Source organism: Nelumbo nucifera, chromosome 6 (assembly GCF_055504915.1).
Source record: "Nelumbo nucifera cultivar China Antique chromosome 6, China Antique-T2T, whole genome shotgun sequence".
NCBI lineage: Eukaryota > Viridiplantae > Streptophyta > Magnoliopsida > Proteales > Nelumbonaceae > Nelumbo > Nelumbo nucifera.
Window position 1 is genome coordinate 39,602,711 of NC_142654.1, and position 19,147 is coordinate 39,621,857.

Consider the following 19,147-nt stretch of genomic DNA (forward strand, 5'->3'; position numbering starts at 1 on the left):
ACAGCTGCAATTGTTGGGAGGACAGTGTGAAGACAAATTTTGTGGATGGAATCCAATCTCAAAAGAAAGCTTGACCTCACTTTCGAGACTACGGCTGCGATTGATCCATATTGACTGATACAGGATAAATACAAGGTTCAAAAAATCACTATGCATCGGTCGCACCCCAATACACCCCTACAGAGCGTGTATCGGAGTTTTGACCAGTTCAAGGGGTGGAGGAACGTTAAACCAACCCCCTGAACCAGATTTTTAAAAAGTAAAAATAAAATAAAAAACAATACCAATACGCCCATACCGACGTATCAGACGTATCAATATTTAGAACCTTTATTAGATATGGTCGGTCCAATGCAAATAATATGATACAGGGCATATCATATTAATTTTTTTTTTTTTTTTTATTTCTTTTGAAGGATTACACAACGGGGGCAACCCATACCCCAACCCAGGTGCAGGCGGGAATCAATCCCAAGTCTCCACTACGACTGGTTGGCACCTTGCAAAGTTTACAGGTTTACAATAATGTTCTTCATCCTCAAGTTGTCATTGGTAAATTCCACTACCACCAAAGAATTTAAATTGGCAATAGCCTCTTTGATAATTAATTGTTTTATACTATCAATAACAAAGATTGGTACATGGTTGTTACTAACAGATTGTGATTTCACAATGAAAATAATACATGGGCATGGCTTGAAATTCCTGATGGGCAACCTCATACGGTCGAAAAGATTAAAAGGGCATATCTATAAATTGGCACACGAGAAACTTCCCTTCTTTTCCTTTTTACTCAGCACGCATGGCCCCTGTGAATTAAATTCCCAATCCAGCAAAGGAAATAAAAGGCAAATGCATGTTTCTTCATGCCAACAGCAATGCCTCTTCTCTGGGTGCCCATCAACATAGCCATACCTTGTTAGCATCTCACTGAAACCATTCAGCACTGCCTATTCCAATCAGTGGGCATCCATGGGTGTACATCTCTGCTCCAACCCTGCTCAAATGAATGAATTATTTCATGAGTTATTCATTACCATCATCACAATAGCTGGAGCAACAACATGATCCCAATAGCTATAGTCAATGCATAGATGACTTATCCATAAAATAAAAAGGAATTTTGCAAAGCAATTTGACTTAAATAATGTTATTTCAGCTTTGCCAGCTTGGATTCTTGGATTCAAAGCTTTCGGATTTAAGCAATCATAAATTGAATAAGGTAATAATACTTGGGTTGATGTTGCATTTCAGCAGCACCATTAGCCAAAAAAAATTATAATATATCATATTTTAAATGAAATAAAATAAGAATAGTTGAAACACCAGTGACCAACCCATGGAGCAGTTGTTTTAAAAGCACAAGGCGCAAAAAAAGCGCAAGGGCCAATTTGCACCTGAGGCGCAAGGCACAAGGCGAGGCGTGTGCCTTTTTAAGCAAAGCAAAATTACAAAAAAAATAAGCTAAAAAATAAAAAAATATATCAGAAAATTCAAAAAAAACGCCAAAAAAATATAAAAATTCAAAGAATATTAAACATAATGTTAATAAAAAATATAAACTTAAATTTTAAAATAAATGTTTTAAAAAACCTATTATCTAAAATTAAAATACATAAACATAAAGCATATTCAAATGAAAATTTAAAAATAAAAGCAAACATATAAAGCATTTTCAAGTATGTAAAACCCACAATCTCTTTTTTTCCTTGATTGCATTGCTTCAAATAGCTAATGCAATATAAAATATATTGCACTCTTGACTCCATGAGTCGCCTTTGTACCATGCCCCTCAAGGCAAGCCCGAATAAATCTATGTTAGGGTCTGAAATTCTTATTTCTCACATAAAAAATAATGATTTTATAACTTTCATTGCCTTTTAAGAAGATTTTTTATTGCAATGAATGAATGAACATTCGCAAATAGGGGGTTCTCAGAGCTTTAGGCGCGCCTCACCTGTGCGCCTAGGCGCACCTTTTAAATCACTGCCATGGAGTGGCATCTTGTTTTCATGATTATGAAGGGCATAACAAGAAGTTCTAGAGAAAATCCATTCCTAGGATTGGCTGTTAGCATAGTTTTCGAGGCATCTAGGCGATTCTGGGCGACACTGGGGCGCCTAGGCATTGCCTAGGCAATAAAAATTTTATAGTATGAAAAACTGACTTTTGGCTAGTTTCCTAGTTTATATACCATTCAGCATGTATGTTAATGGAAAAATAGCAATTCTCTTTATTAAGAACATTAAATTTCCTCTAAAATGTGGCAAATCATCACATCTAAAAGATAAAAATCTTTTACATATTAATTTCATTATTTTCAAAAATAATACTACTATAATAAGTATTTAATAGAGCAAATTCATATTAATTAGCAGCTAAAGAAGGTTATTAACTTTATATGATAAATATTCAAGATAGAAAAAAGAACTTTATTATTCTACTGTTTTTTTTATGAATACTTTATTATTCTATTGTTTCTTTCCCCTTTCTTTTCTTTTCTTTCTTTCTTTCTTTTTCTCTTCTCAAAACCCTTTGATCTTTTAAATTTCAATAGTAAACATCAAAACAAAATAGAATTGATATATATAGCATATAATAAAATGTATTAACACATACATTAATAAGATACAGCAATATAAATGATATTATAAAAGGCGCCTGCCTTGTCATTTTTGTCGCCTAGGCGGGCGCCTAGTTGCTAAAAGTCAAGGCATTTGGGCGAAGCAGGGCGCCTAAGCGACGCCTTGACAACTATGGCTGTTAGCCCAGACCAAAGACTTATTACTGATGCAGTTTGTGAATGAACAACCACCTTGTTTCAGGATCTATTTTGCATCTGGATTTAAAATAAAGCATGACAATGATTAGATAACATGCAGTACATTTCTATTTTAAGAAATATGGTCTGTCTGTTTTTTTTCTTGAAGGTAAAGTATTGTATTGCAAAAAGAAACCAAATACATCATCCCATGTACAATGAGGACCTGTACATTGGGAATTTACAAAGGATCTGACAAATCAGATAAAGAAAGGACTAGCTTGCAAAAAAGGAATAAGCTGAACTCTAGTGAAAGCTCTTTGTACACCTAACCAGGAACAAAGAAAACCTATAACTTTGTTCTTGACTGAAACTACACCATTGGAAAGATTGTCAACAATCCGGCTGTTCCTTTCCTTCCAAAGGGCCCAAAGGATAGCAGCTGGAAAGATCATCCAAAGCAGCTTGCCTCTTACATTTAGACCCTCAAGGGTCCACCCCTGAAGTAGCTGAAGGGCTGAAGCACATGGGCAAGAAGAGACACCAAAACAGGAGAGAGCCATTTCCCAAAGCTGCTGAGAGAAGTTACAATGAATAAAAATGGGATTGGAAGATTCAGGAGCTTCAGTGCAGAAAGGACAGCAGTAACTAGGAAGCTGCATCCCCCTTCTGAGTAGCCGATCTGCGGTTTAGGCACTTATCAAGTGCTGCAGTCCAAACCAGGAATGCTGCTTGTGAAGGAGCATTGGACTTCCAGATTATATTCCAAGGGAAGTCTCCTTCCTCCTCGGCCACAAGATTGTTGTAGAAAGACTTAGAGGAGAAAGTGCCAGAAGCCTCCCAAGCCCAAATTCTTTCATCATCTGACTGTGGGTTGGGCTTGAAACTGTGAATCTACTTAGAAGATCTGTTAGTGTTCCCAATCATTAAGGTTTCTTCTGAAGGTAGGGCTCCATATAATTTCACCATTCCTCAAGTCAAAACAGTTTTCCACTAACAATCTTGTGGCCAAAGAGAGAGGGGAACCTTTCATTTAAAGCAGTGTCCCCACATCATTTGTCATACCAGAACTTGAGGAGATTACCCTTGCCAACCTTGCATTTAAATCCTTTCAGGAAATCAGGGAAGACAGAGACGGCATTTCTCCACAAGGCACAACCCCTTGGGAGAAGGCCAGGACCCAAGTTCCACCCTAGATTTGTGAGCCCATACTTATCTACAATGATTCTTCTCTAGAGATTATTCCTCTGCTGAATCTCCAACACCATTTGCCAAGAAGAGCTTTGTTAACAACTTTAAGATTTTTGATTCCTAAACCACCAGTTCTCCTTAATTTGCACACAGAATTCCACCTTACCAAATTAAACTTGAACTATTCCTCCACCCAGCCCATAAAAAGAGCCTCAATTTCTTCTCTAGAAGCTTTGCAACACTGGCAGGAATCTGAAATAAGGATAGGTAATAATAGATTGGCAGTGAAGACAAGACACTCTTAATTAGAGTAAGCTTACCTCCCTTTGATAAATATTTAGAGTTCCACATTGCCAATTTTCTGTCAAATCTGTCAATAACCGGATCCCAGATCCTCTTAGAACTGCATTTGTCTCCCAAGGGAAGACCAAGGTAGGGGTGGGCAGATTTCCAGTTTTACAGCCCAGGACACTAGCCATACTGGGATCAGGAAGACCTTCCTCTGTCTTCAACAGTTTCACTCTTAGATAAGTTAATTTTGAGGCCTGAAATTGCTTCAAACCATCTGAGAATGTAACCCAAACAGACCAGCTGATCCGAAGAGTAGTCACACAAGAAGACCGTCATCAACAGATTGAAGTAGAGAGATCTGAGTACCTCTTTCACTGACTTTAAACCCATGAAGGAGACCACTATTTGTTGCCCTACAAGTGAGCTTACTTAAGGCTTCCATAATTATTGAAAAGGAAGGGAGACAAAGGGCTTGCTTTAGACCTCTTGACTTTTAAACCTACCACAGGAAACACCATTGAGAAGGACCGAGAAAGTGGGAGTGGTTACACAAACCTTGATTCAGTTTTGCCACTTGGAGCTGAAATTCATTCTTGTGAGAATATAGTTCAGGAAACTCCAACTAACATGGTCAAAAGCCTTTTCAATGTCCACTTTGAGAATGAGCCCCTTTACCCTCCCTTCTACACAAGTCAATCAACTCATTAGCAATAAGGGCCCCATCAAGAATCTGTTCCCTTCTACAAACGCTCCTTGGGAGGGTGAAATGATCTTACCCATCATTCTCTTCAGCCTTGAAGCTAAAACTTTTGCTAGTATCTTGTAAACACTTCCTAAGAGGCTGATGGGCCTATAATCCTTCAACTCCAAGGCTCCTTCCTTCTTAAGAACCAGGGTGATAAAAGTGGAGTTAAGACACCTTTCTAGGGAAGCATTTGCATGAAGTTCTGTGAAAACCTTCAGCAGGTCTTGCTTGATGAACTCCAACCCAGCTTATTGAACTTCAAAGTAAAACCATCCGGGCCTGGGGCTTTGTCTCCTTCCATTTTAAAGATAGCCTCCCTGGTTTCTTCCTCTGAAAATGGTTTTTCTAAAACTGCAGCCTCTTCTTCAGAGAATCTGTTAATATCCAGTCCATCCATATCCAGTCTAGGCCTTTTTTTTCCACCTTTCTCTGTACAGTTCTGAATAGAAACCCCAATGGCATTTTTAATTCTACTGTCCTCTTCCAACACCTCCCCATTTACTTTAAGAGAATTAATGTTGTCTATACGCCTTGTAGCATTAGCCATTTTATGGAAGAAACCAGTATTGTTGTCACCTTCTTTCAACCAAAGATTACTGGACCGCTGCCTCCATTTAACCTCCTCTTGAACTGAAAGTTTGTCAAAATCACTCAATGGGCTTCTCTCCTCTAAATCCAGGTCAACAATTTTCTGAAGATACTCAGTTTATTTGGCCTCAACCCCTTTAAACATTCTTTATTCCACACTTTAATTTTCTCTTTCAAATCCTTCAGTTTCAGATGGAACACATGGCTAGCTGAACCAGAGAAATTCATGTTTTCCCACCACCCCTGGATCATTTTCATAAAGCCATCTTTTAACCACATATGCTCAAATCTGAAAGGGCCCCGCAGAGGAGACAGCCCCCCACTGTCAAGAAGAAGTGGGGTGTGGTGTGACAAGGGTCTAGGGAGGGCTGACAGAAATAGGTTGGGAAAACTGTCCTTCCAGTCGGGGGGAGGAAAGGAAACAATCCAATTTTGCTAGAGTAGGTGCAGCTTGGTTATTTGTCCAAGTAAAGTTAGCACCAGCCAAAGGCAAGTCCAGTAATCCCCACCTTTGAACAAAACTTGCAAAGCTTCTCATTCCTGTATCTTCTGGCCTGCCCATTTTTTCTCCAAGGCAAATCTGATCGTATTGAAGTCCCCTCCGATGCACCAAGGAATGGAGGAATCTCCTCTGAGTGCATTTAATTTGTTCCAAAATCTAGGTCTGACACCAACATCCATAGGACCATAAACTGAAGTAAATAAGCCCACAAAATCCCCAATTAACATCTTAAATTCCAAAGAAACTGAGAACTCCCCTATCCAGCTATTAGTTACTTCAATAGTATCACTGCTCCAAATCACTAGAATTCCACCTCTTGTGCCTATAGCTAGGAGAGCAAGCCAATCACAATTCCTTTGACACCAAATACTTCTAACTACGGAAAAATCCACCTGTTGAAGTTTTGATTCTTGTAAACACAGAACATCTGGCTGCCACTTATTCAAAAAGGAGCAGATGAGCATTGTCCTTCTTCCCGAGTTTAGACCCCTAACATTCCAAGAAATAATCTTTAGGTTTGACATAGAGATGAGAAGAAGTTATCTTTGTCTCCAAGATCCTGTAGCTCTGCTACCAGAATCCCCTGCCCTGTCATTGAGTCCCCAGGCCAAACGGAAGAGTTCCCTGTTAGTTCTCCTCCCCTTCCTTTTTCCTCAATGAACCTCTTTTCAATTTCCAACAACAGGTCCACTGTTTCCCTTTCCGTTCCCTTAAAAGAAGCCCCCAGAAACTGCTCAAAAGAAAGGAACTTAGAGAGGACCCAGGGAGAGAGGCTCTCATCCAGGGGGTTTGAGACAACCTTGGAAATAGGTTCACTTGCCTCCAAATCGAAGTCTGGTCGCACCACTGCTAGTGGGGATGCTTCAGGCGAGGAGACATCATCAAGATGCTCTGGTAAAGCTGTTGTCGATGCCAAAGCCATACCCATCGGTGACAAAGGGGAAAACGATGACTGGGGGTGGGTTTGCACCCATAACTACCTCTCCTGAGGACCGCTGGAGGGAGCACAAGGCTCCAAACTTGGGGTGACTTCATTCTGTTGACCTCCTCAAATGGCAGGTGGTTCAGCCTGGTTTAGGGAACCACCATCAGCCTGATCAGAAAGTGGGTTGGTCGTCTCCTGGACCACCATGTCTGGGGTGGACTTTGGGCTTAGGGGAACTGAAGTGGAAGCCCGTGGACCCAAGAAGGAGCTGCCCTAAGGGTTGATGCGGCTTGGGCCACGACAAACACGACGCTTCTTATGCTTGCAAGATTTCATTTGCCAGGCATCCAGCTGGCTGGCCACGTGTTGTTTGATTTTCAACTTCAAGATGCATTCAAAATTTGAATGTCAAGGCTTTTGGACTTTTCCGCTGACAGAGCAGCCTGACATAAGTTGAGATCGGACTGTTCTCTAGGGCAGTCCTCATCGGCTTCAATCTGAACTACTGGGTGTGGGGGGGTAGTTCCCCTGATCACCGGAGGGTGAGTTTCTCCAGCAAGAGTGGACCTTCCACCGGCCTTTTCCCCTTCTGACTTCTTTTCTTTCGAGTGTTGAAGCCACCAACTCCCCAATATCTTGGCCTTTCAACATCATCGAGATCCGAACGTCTTCTGCCTCTACCATCTCAGCCAAGACTGTTGCACCCCTCTAAACTATGTCCGCTACTGAAGGAGGCGGGCCTTGCCATCAAGCTTTTACCCGTATCCACTCCACTGTTTTTGGCAGAGAAAGAGTTATCCAGCTCTTCGAAGCCTCCACATAGGCCTCCTATTTTCTTCACCACTTTGAACCTCAGACCTCCCCTAGACGGTACCTTCATTCTCTTTCGCACATGGGAAAATCGGTCACAATGTGCATGCACATTGACTGGACAGTATCCCTGGCTTCTATTTGCAGCCTTGCTCAGTCGTACCTTGAGCAAGTGTTAGGAAAGCAGAGATAGTTAATATGGTCTGTCATTTCTCCCTTTTATTAAAGAGCTTTTGAACATCTTTTGTAAACAAAGAATAGTCTCTGAGAACTGAATCGAGTAGAAAATACAAACCCCCCAAAAGATTGAATCAGTTTCTTCTTAATCAAGTTCCTAACGGGGAAAAATGATTTTTCAGGTAAATAAATAGGAATTGATTGACCATCTCTTATCCATAGTTGCTGACTTGCTGCTGTGGGAGCAAAATTGAGGAATAACATGGTGTTTTCTCTCTTATTTCATGAAGAAGAAAAGTTTTCTTTATTTCTAATTTGCTACTTTTGTATCATAGTAATGCAGATTTTCCACATGATCTTAGATGGCAGTCGCTCCTTCTAGATTGCACCCAAGTCTCAATGAAATTCAAACTGATGAGTCAACCCACAAACTGAAGAATGTTAATTCAGTTCAACTGTTTTGTGGCATTTTCTGATTGATAACTGTTTTATGACATTGCCCTGAATTAAATTTGTGATGGTGGAGAATAATATAGAATATGCTATCCAACATTAAATAAGCAAACAGCTCAAATTAGAAAACAATCTCCAGAACAAAGTAGGCAGTGGGGGGAACATACTTGTGTATCTCCGTGAAGAACCGTTGCCATTCATAGATATGGGGACATGCCTTCTTTCTTGACCCAAAGATAAAATCTCTTGCATTCTTTCAGGCCAGTCTGAATTTAGTCTCCTAGCAAAGTCTTCTACTTCCCTGCACTCATTGAGGATATCATACAATTAAACATAAACAATGAGTTGTGTGCAGTCAAAAAAGACTTCCGAACATAATCTAGAAGTTTAGAAACAATGAAAATCTAATATCTGGGAGCCACCTTCCATATAATATAATTATATTTTTCATAGATACTAGATATATGGAATGGTACATAAAGTTCAAGAGACAACCATTAGTTGCTAACATGAAGTTAAATATGTGAATCAAGTAATTCTTTTGTTTTTTATCAAGCTTTGAATAAGGTAATACCATAGATTTTATTCTTCCAATAAAATATCTGTACCTGCCTTGTTTATACAAAAGACAATAAGAAATAAAATATTTACCTCAAAATATCATAAAAATTTCAAGATGTTTTTCAATTTTGTGAGGAAAAAAATAATAAATTGCTAGAAACTTTGAACTTCACAACTTTCTGAATGACAAAAAAACTAAGAGCAATGAAAAAAGGTTTCCTTAACAGGTGAGTTGGGATATTTCCCTAGAAAACCTCCACTTTTCACCCGCGTAAGAGATGACACAGTCAATTCAGGCAGTCCATAGGAGATTCTAGATTGCCAATACTTCTCCAAATTAAAAGATGTGTTGGTTTTGTAGTCTGTACACCACATTTATTGGACTTTTCCCTAATGTAAATCTGTAGAAAGCTTCACTTCAAGTTTTTCTAAAGCCTACTAGAAAGGCTTAATTAGCCCATCACATGGTGGCAGGGAATGTTGGGCTGTAACTTGTTCAATGTAGATAATAGGGCAGAGAGAACAAATAGCTTCCAGGCCACATCCTGTCCTGCCTAACCTAAGACTCCTGATCGTCTAGCTCATCTCTAAACTACAAGTAACTCATTCGGCAAAACCATGCCTAGTCTTCATTGGTGACAAGGTTACTTATCAGCAAGTTTGGTTGGAAGGACATATAATCTCCTTAGGTTTGTGCCTCCACATTATTGAGAAGAAGAGGTATTTGGAGGTAGTCTAAGAAAATACACTAGCATCTCCTTTTTCACTGTCTCCCAAACAGGAAAAAGCAAAGAAACAGGAGTTATCAGTTATCACTTCTCATCTTTGTTTTATTTCGGAATATAAATTTGCATATTGTCACATTATTTTTTTAATTCCTTTGTCATAGGTGGCGTCTCACCTCATTCAGCTCCACACCTTCTCATGGTACTAGTGTCTCAGACTCTAAAACCCCTTGCGCTTAATTTGTACTTGTCACAGTTAAGACACTGAACCAAGCACATCCTCAAGAATATCCAAATATTCAGATATATAATTCATCTCACCTATCAAGTTCTTCTTTCATTGCAGGGTCAAGCTCATCATCAATATCACCATCATCAAACTCAACTTTAGGGCCAAGGCTATCAACAGCAACATCTTGAACTTTTGATGTTTTACTGGAGCTGGATTCAATAATATTGCCAGCTTCACCATTGTTGCATTCAGAAGAGAGATATTCCGGCTCCTACAAGATTTAAAATTGATCAACTAGTAAATAATTTCAATGAAATGCATGTGCCATCACCAAGCAAATCTCATAACAAAAATCAAAAGATAGAATCACTAACCTTCTTAGAGATTTTGCTTACGTTGTTCAAAGCTGTGCCTTTTGCTTGATCTTTTCTTCTGCGGTTCTTCTTTTTATGCTTTGCAGTCTTACCCCCCTTTGAATCTGTTCATAACAGATTTTCACTTAATCCATTAGACTAAGTTTTAAACAAGACATACTCTTAGACATTCCACTTGCATAAGAAATAATTGGAAGGAGATGGTACAAAATAATCATTCTGCAGTAACCAAGATGAACAAGTATATAATATTCCACAAGAGCATGAAAATAGTGGGAACATGAATGTCCATGAATGCGCCTGTGACACACCTGTTTTTCAGGCACAGAGTTTATGACTAAAGTAAAATCTTCTTTCAGTCCTTCCCTCTATAACCCTTTCTTATTGATTTAACAACAGGAATTACACAACAGCCACATAAAATTTCAAAACAATCTCAGGATGTCCAAGGAAATAAGATCCAACCTGCCAGAGTTACAAATCCAAGAATAAAACACGAGTTTGTGTCTGCAATGGTTAAGACACTACATGCAATTGTTGTAGCATTTTTAAACCAATGCAGTAAAATTCAAGTCAACTTATGGCATGAAGTGGGTTTTCACCTCAATAGGTGAAGCTTTGGACTCAAACATATAAGAATTGCACTCCTTCCAGATTGCCCTGCAGATAGCAAGGTGCACAAGATTCCAAAGAATGTGACCTCTCCGGCTATGGCCCAATGACCTCCAAGGAGAAAGCAACCCACCCAAGTTGTCATGCAACACCCAATGATTTCTAAACAGCTGTAGAAAGTGATGCCACAACCTGGTAGCCACTTGGCAATGAATAAAAATCTGACTTGTCTACCAGGCATGCCACACAGACCACAGCAGTCATTCAAGACCAGGCCTCAATGATATAAATTCTCTCTTGTAAGGATCTTGTTCCAGGCTTCCACCCAAATAAGGAATTTGACCTTTGGAAGGGCCACTGATTTCCAAACCCAGACCCATCCAACTGAGGCCAGTCCTTCCTCCACCAATTGGCTATAGCAAGATTTGATTGAGACGATACCAGAACTATTGCCAGTCCAGATTCTGCAATCAGCCATAGAAGATTAAAGCTGTGCTTCACTTAGGTGTCCAGCAAACTCAGAAAGACCTCCACCTCTCAATCATTCAGATTTCACTTGAATTGTGGAGACTCCAGGAGAGACCAGATACCACGTTCTCAGAGCAGTCTCGAACTATGGCCTCCTTGTTGGTGGAAATCAAGAACATGGAAACTGCACACAAAAGGTGTCCTGCAGTCCTGCCCACATCAGGCATCCCTCCAAAAGTAGGCATTTGCCCCATTTCCAGTGGCAATTTTAATGAATCTGTTGATGTCTTTACTGACTGACATGATACCCTTCCACAGACTAGCACCAAAAGATCCAGATGGAGGGAGAGTGTCCCAGTACAGAGGGGTCCTGCCATGCTTGTCACCAATTAATCTGCCATAGCTGCCATAATTGTTGTCATGAAGAATTGTGAACCTGACACAACTTCCAATTAAGAAACAATCTTCTAACCCTCTCAGAAACTGTTTTGGCTCCCAGGCACTCTATCATAGTTGTCAACTAGGCGCTTTTCAAGCACCTTGCTCAAATGCCAGGAAAAAATAGTGTTAGGCGCACACCCAGGGAATTAGGTGCACCCCTAGGAGACTAGGTGGACACCTAGACACAAATGTAAAATATACAATATTTAAAACAAATAAAAAATATACAATAGTTTATTGGTTGGTTTTTATTTTTTATAATAGAACCTGTTGCATGTTATCATGTTTTTTGTTGTGAGCAAGTAAAAGAAAACTGTCTTCAAGGGTTTCACTTTGGCAAGAGAACCGAACAGAGGACGAGGAGAGAGCAAGAGCCCTCTATTGCTCCCCACACAGTCCCCTAATTCAAGGTGAGGAGAGAGCAAGTATCAAATAAAAAATATTTTTTATATATAATTTTTTATTTTTATAAAACATTTTTTCTCAAATCGAGCTCGAGCCGAGCCAAACTCAAGCTTACGAGTTTTTGACTCGAGCCGAGCTCGATCTCAAGGTTCTAGCTCGAGCCTTGTACTATTCGGCTTGGCTCGAATCCACCCCTACTACAGTCCTAATCTCGAAAGGGGAGCAAATCGCCATAGGCACACATCGGCCTGTGAGTAGCAGCCAACGCCACTCTCTACGAAAGAGGCTTGGTCATCAACAACCCTAACCCCTATTCCTCCAACCAAACTCTTCTTACCACGTTTATCATACCTAGCGATCACCCAAACCCAATTCTCCTCCCTTCTCTTTCCAGCTTCCGACACAAAAGACCTTCCAAATGTCCTGCACCTTTTAAATCTTGATCTGTTGGGGCCTAAGATAGACCTCTTGTCCTTTTTACCTTTCCTAAACCGACTATCAAAGCAGCTGATAATCAAAACCTTAGCTTCATTCCAGCCTTCTTCTAGGCTCAACGTCTTCAGATGAGCTGACTTGATGAGGTAGGACGACATCTTCCTCTGAAATCGAACTACCTGTGGCTTCCTTTTGAATCTTCTCTTAAATCTTCCCTTTTGAATTCCCAATAGACTTTTGTTGATGCAGACCCCACCTATCTTAAGTTCCTTTTGAAAATTGACTTCTGAAACCTTACCCTTAAACTCATATCCCTTTGATGTTGCTCCAACACTACCCTTAGTCAATAGAAAATCTCTGCTAACCATGTGTCCCACATCCATTTTGATCCACATTCATACTCGAAATGGAGCAAATAGCCTTATTGGGACCAACCTTTGTATTAAGACCTCCTGCCAAGTGTCCCTTCTCAGATAACGTACCTTGTTTTTTTTATCAATAACTTTGAAAGAATTTCACTAATTAAAATGCTTTAAGATACAAGAAGTTGCAAAAGAAATCAGCTTAGTAAGCTGACCCAGAACAGAATTACAAATGTGCCCAAAACATATAGGTTCTTTGAACCCCTTGCTTTGCTAAGCTATCTGCCAAACCATTGGCAGATCTCCTAACGCATCCCCCCTGGATTGAAATCATTCTCCAACTGCCATGTCACCCCTTCCCCTTTCTGCAACCATTTTATCACAATTTTTGAGTCTCCCTCGATGATCAGTCTATTAATCCCCAACTCTTTAGCCTTCTCAACCCCATATGCTACAGCTAGAAACTCTGCCCTTGCCACATCACCCTCCTCTACAGGACCAGAGTACAGAGCAACAATGAATCCATTTTCATCTCAAATGCCCCCCCCCCCAATACCTGAAGGGCCTGGGTTACCCACACAACTCCCATCAAAGTTCAGCTTCTTCCAACCATCTGTTGGAGGGGACCAAGTCTCAAAAAACTATCGTCTCGTAGATGATGAAGCAGCAATAAGTCCCCAAACCCTGAAAAAGTCTTTGACCTTTAAAATCTGAAAACAACTTCAAGCTTTTTACCCAATGTGCCACCCTCAATGTTATTGTTTCAACTAAAGCTTCCTTGCATTTTTCTTAACTTTCAAATATTCTATCATTTCTTTCCTCCCAAATGGTCCAAAGTATTGTTGCTCTAGTACACCTCCAAATAATCCTTCCCCTCCTTGTCTTACCACTGATACCATTAGGGTTGACTAAACCTTCCACCCTGTCAGAGAGGACCACTTGCACCCAAAAAGGGAAGTAAACCAATACCAAATAAAACTGACAAAAGGGCAGTCTCACATCCCTTCTTCTCCTTCCCCCAAAATTCCTTTTTTTGCCCCCCACCTCTCTAGAGTCTCCCCTTTCTCCTCTCTATGGCTCTCCAACTCCCTGACTTTTCAGCTCCCAACATCTTCTTCCTCCTGACTCCTAGAGACCTGCAGTTGCAACTCCCCCTTCTCTTCTTCACGACGGACATATCCTGACAATGATTCGGCATAACCACTATCTCCTCCTCAAGCCATCAAAGCGGTATACAGCCTTCGACCATCACTCCCCTATGAAATTAAGCATCAAACTCAACGGAACCAAGTGAATGTCCTGAACTTCAACCAGGATTCTTGCTGCAACCAAGTTCTTCATCTTGAATGTGCAAGGATTCATCACAACCTTAACACTCCATGACATTCTATAAGTTTTTATCTTGTTAGAGAAACAACATTAATAACATGGCATTACTTGGTTATTGGCTCTAACAACATGATCCAATAAACAGAAAAGTAAATTAATCAACATTTCTTCCAGAATTGAAGTTTCTTTCACATATAAAGTTGCTTAGCAAAACAACAAACTCTTGAGAAGTTAAATAGTAATATGCAATAAAGTCGAATAGATTTAGGAAGTATGAAAAAAGAAATGAACAAAGGAAAAGAAATAAAATCATACAAGGTAGAACGAAAACATTACTCGTGAATACCTCCAACTCCTCCATTAATAAATGACAGGAGGTCATCAACTGAGCGTTCATCCACACGCTCCTCTTCAACTTCAACATTCTGAAAAGATGGAAAACACATTTGATGCTAACTCGAGTCTAACATGCATACCATCTTATATGCATGAAGAAAAATACAAAAGGAAAGATGTGGAATCACCTTCAACTTTTCTCTCTCTCTTAATTCTTTCCTTTTTCTTGCATAAAGTCGATTTAATAGCCTGATCCGTGGATCATCAGCTGTGTTTCTTAAAGGCTCCAATTTCTCCTCCTGGAATCAATCATATCTGCATGAGAAATAATAGAACCAGTCCCAAACCGATTATTAATCGGGACAAAATCATAGATGCAGAACCATCCCGGTTAATAATCAGGTCTATCGGGTCCAGACCCGATTATACTGAAAACAATATTTATTTATTTAAATAATGACTTAAAATTTAAATTTTGATATCACAGTTTAACTAATATTGTCTTATTTATTATATATCAAATTTACCATCTCAAACTTAAAATATGATAAAAATTATAAGAAATCAAGAAAATGTTATATGTATTTAATCAAATAATCAGTTCCGGGTGTGAATCAGTTCAGGACAGACAAGAACTGGAACCAACCCAATTATTAAACGGAACAAAATCATGGAATCAGAACCATTGTAATCGATCCAATTGGTTTGGGTCCATCGGGTAGACCCGACCCATTGACAGCCCTACCAGAAACTAAAATATATGGCATAGACAGAGACAAGATGCAAGAACATGTTAAGGGAAAAAAGAGAGAAATTTCTTTCAATAAACAAACACCTCAGTAAGATCATCAGGCAAATGGAATGTCTCACGTATCTCCTCAGGAGATTTCCCTTCAATCATTCGAGCAAGTGCACGGCTGGTGAGATCAACTAAAGGCTTCAATTGGAGGCTGTCAGCAGCAGATGTCAACTCACATAACCTTTTTGTATCTATCCGAATAAACTTCTCATCAAAAGATTTCCGCTCCTAGGCAAAATAGTGCACATTGGTTCAGCCACTGCTAGATTATCCGGTGATGAAGACGGTAATTGAAACTATAATATGTTTTAAACAATACTTCAGAAAAAAAAAATTGCATTCTTTATCATGGTTTTAAGTATCCAGCTTTCATCTGTTCTTGATCAACTGACAACAGGATGGAACCAGAGGAGAAAGAAAGAGCACTCAAAATTCCAAAAAGAAAGAAAGGAGTAGCTAATATTCATAAAGAGCCAGAAACATGTCAGACCTTATTGGAGCGACCTGGTACTTGATGAAACCGGCAATAATCAAGTATTAAGCTCAAAATAGATGGATTAACTCTTTGTGGAAGTGAAATAGCATAGTTCTTAGAAGACCCCATGCCTGTCTGAAGAATTTCTCGACAAATCATGGGGCAAAACATTGCAACCTCTTCTTCTACTTGCTGTATTGAGCCATCAGCGGTTTGGAGCCAGATGTAAGACTTCATGACCTAACGAACCATAACATGGAAGACAGAGTTTCAGTTGAAATTATTAAGGAAAGGAAGCAGCTAATAGGTTCAGTACGAGATCGGCTTCTATCAAGGCAAACCTGTGCCCACACACCATTCTAACAGGCTTTTGCAACCTTGCATTGAGAATATCTCCCCATGAAATAAAGTACACTAGTACGGAGATATTGTCAATGCATGGCAGTAAAGGCTGCTGGAATGGGCTTTGCCCTGACTGAAGCCGAACTCGTTCAGTACACGACCAAAATCCAGCAGGTGCTCAAGTCAAACCAATAAAATATAACATAAGAAATCATAAAGTTTGATAAGCTCAAGCATACCCAAGCTTTTACAAGTATGCACAGACAAAGACAAAAACAAGAAAAAAATGCTTGCAATTAAATAAGGGAAAAGTATCCTTCCAATGGTTTGAATCCACTTCCTTGAATTAAAGGTAAAATGCTATCAAAAATAACAACATTAGCATTCTTAAAACCTGCATATGTGACATACCTCAGGTTTAATTATCACCATTTCACATTCTGACATTTGATGATAACCTCCAGTGCAACACAAGGGTAACTAAAGAGATTTGGAAGAAGTACAATTTTGCACTTTAGCTTAAAGACTTGTGTGTGTCAAAGCAAATGAAAGCTTTTCACTGTTCAAAAGGCCATGATTAAGTGGATATAAACACTTTTGCAATGCTAACCCAACTAGCATATTGTTCAGTGTTACTAACACAGATATCAGCATTTCTTCTCCACAGAGCTTCTTTAAATCCCGTCAATCTACCTATAGGTAAAACCCAAAACATCATGAACATAACTTAACAAGACATCAAATTCAGATCATGCAATATAGCATATTAAGTTTTCATACTCATCAAACTGTAGTCTGCCTATGTAAACTACAAATAGAAAAAGAACGGAGAATCATTTTTTTCAAATGTTCTAGGTCTTAAAACCAATAGAAATACCCAAAATTGATACAAGTAAATATGTCTTCTAAGAAACTAAGACAAGGTGGAAGGAAAATAAACAGTGAAAAAAATAAAATGAACTCAAATAAAACAATAAATAGTATCCATACTAAAAACAATGTATGGGGAAAAAAACTCAAAACCACAAAGCTCCTAATAGTTGAAATAGCACGTTCCAAAGTCCAAACAGAACGAAAAAAATATAACATGATACAAAATGAAAAGACCACCATCCAGCAATTTTCCAATATAAAAACATCATCTTACAGTAACCAATGCATAAAAACATTGCAAATTTGAGCAAGAACCAAGGCAACAAATCAAACCAGGATACTCTTCAAGTTGTACTTCACTTGAAATAATAACCATGGAGCATAACAAGAAATCATAGATGTAAACAACAACCCTAAAGAAACCCAGTTCTCAACAAAAGACAAATGATCATACCAATACAGGAAACAATGGCAAATTTTATCTATAACAAAGACAACATTTGCAAGCAAATGCTCGGTAGTATAGCAGACAATTGCCCAGTACAAATTAATCTTAGATGAATCAAAATTTAAACAAACGGGCAAAAACTATTCTTCCAATGATCGATTAGTTCACCATCACCATCATCATCATCATCTAATCCTAAAAATAAAAATAAAATAAAGCGACAAACTAAGAAAACGTCACTGAAGTAATAATAAGAACTAAACCCTAATCCCCTCCCGTCATCAAAGAGTCCTCCACGTACACTGAAATTCAACAAAGAAAAGCGAACATCTCAAAGAGAAAAAATAAAAAACCAGTCAATCTTCCAGAAAATTGCGACTCAACCCGGAAAAAAGGAGAATCAATTCTAGATCAAACCAGAATTAAGAAACACCAATCCATGTCTAAGCTTGCATTGCAGTATGCTAAAGGATCCCAGAAAAACATTAAAGAGGTGGGAAAAACCTTTGGAGATGAAATGAAGTCTTGTGTATCTGATAGAGGAGGCGAAAATGCGGTTGGCAGATGAAAAAGAAAGCGATAGGAGATTGGAGGGAGCTTTGAATTCACAGAGATTTGGCGGTTGAGACAAACAAGACAACGGATAATGAGAGAGAGAGGGTGTGAAGAGGGAGATCTACGTGATGGGGGACCGGGTTTTTTTTTTCCTCCTTTTTTTCATTATTTTAGGGTTTCTGATTTCTCAACCATTTTCGATTTGGGCCGCTGCCTGCGTCGCTATCCTGCACACGTGAACTGACCAAAAACGTACCACACGTAAAACCCGGTTAGAGAGTATCCGAGACGAGACCGGATCTGCTCCTCACATTTGGCGCCTCACACGCACATCCTATCATGTATTGAGAACATCTCCCATTATTATTCATAGGAGATGTTCCCAATGCATGGTGGATGTGCCTGTGAGGAGCAAATCCCGTCGCATCCAAGACCAAACCTGCTTCTCACACATCGCGCCTCAAACCAATTTCACAGGCACGTGATGGGATCTGCTCCTCACACAAGGACGCCTCACAAGCACATCCTACTGTGCATAGGGATGGCAATTTTTTCGTTTCCCTGATCCTCGTGGGGATCCACCTCGAATATGGTAGGGATAGGGATGATTTTCCCTTGCGGGGACAGGGATGGGGAAATTTTCATCTCCGTTAGCGTAGATGGGGTGGGGGCTACAGGGACCCCGATATCCGCCTCATGGGATCCCCACTAATATATATGTATATATGTATGCATATGTTATATATGTATATATGTATATATGTATACATACATCTATATATTAATATTTTAAAATTTTTGTTGAATATATTTGAATCTTTTCTAATAGGATTGTAAATTTTAATTATTTTATTTTATTTTTTAAAATAAAATTGAAAACAAAAACAAAATGGCTAATATTATAAAAACTCATGAAGAATGGGAATCCCCAT

General features: G+C 39.2%; 1 protein-coding gene across 2 annotated transcripts; it reads right to left on the minus strand.

Moving 5' to 3' along the window:
• Positions 1-596: 596 nt before the first annotated feature.
• LOC104586365 (SKP1-like protein 21) lies at positions 597-18,376 on the minus strand. Of its 2 annotated transcripts, XM_010243565.3 has the most exons (10): positions 18,165-18,354; positions 16,751-17,032; positions 16,013-16,237; positions 15,559-15,750; positions 14,912-15,022; positions 14,734-14,812; positions 10,336-10,439; positions 10,051-10,232; positions 8,611-8,744; positions 597-997 (listed from the first exon to the last, which is right to left on the minus strand). In XM_010243565.3, the coding sequence occupies exons 2-10, from the start codon at positions 16,784-16,786 to the stop codon at positions 960-962; spliced, it is 1,101 nt and encodes a 366-aa protein (XP_010241867.1). In that variant the 5' UTR covers positions 16,787-17,032; positions 18,165-18,354; the 3' UTR covers positions 597-959. The 2 variants fall into 2 exon arrangements, with proteins under 2 accessions (XP_010241867.1, XP_010241868.1); XM_010243566.3 differs by lacking the exon at positions 16,751-17,032 and having other exon boundaries at positions 18,165-18,376.
• Between the last annotated feature and the right edge of the window lie 771 nt (positions 18,377-19,147).

What these genes read in the sequence shown, in the direction of transcription:
- LOC104586365 (XM_010243565.3), bottom strand. Translation starts at nt 16,786, where the DNA reads ATGTCAGAATGTGAAATGGTGATAATTAAACCTGAG. An exon ending in TGGTGATAATTAAACCTGAG is followed by an intron (nt 16,238 to 16,750) that starts GTATGTCACATA and finishes ATGGTTCGTTAG; the next exon opens with GTCATGAAGTCTTACATCTG. An exon ending in GAGAGAGAGAAAAGTTGAAG is followed by an intron (nt 14,813 to 14,911) that starts GTGATTCCACAT and finishes CCATCTTTTCAG; the next exon opens with AATGTTGAAGTTGAAGAGGA.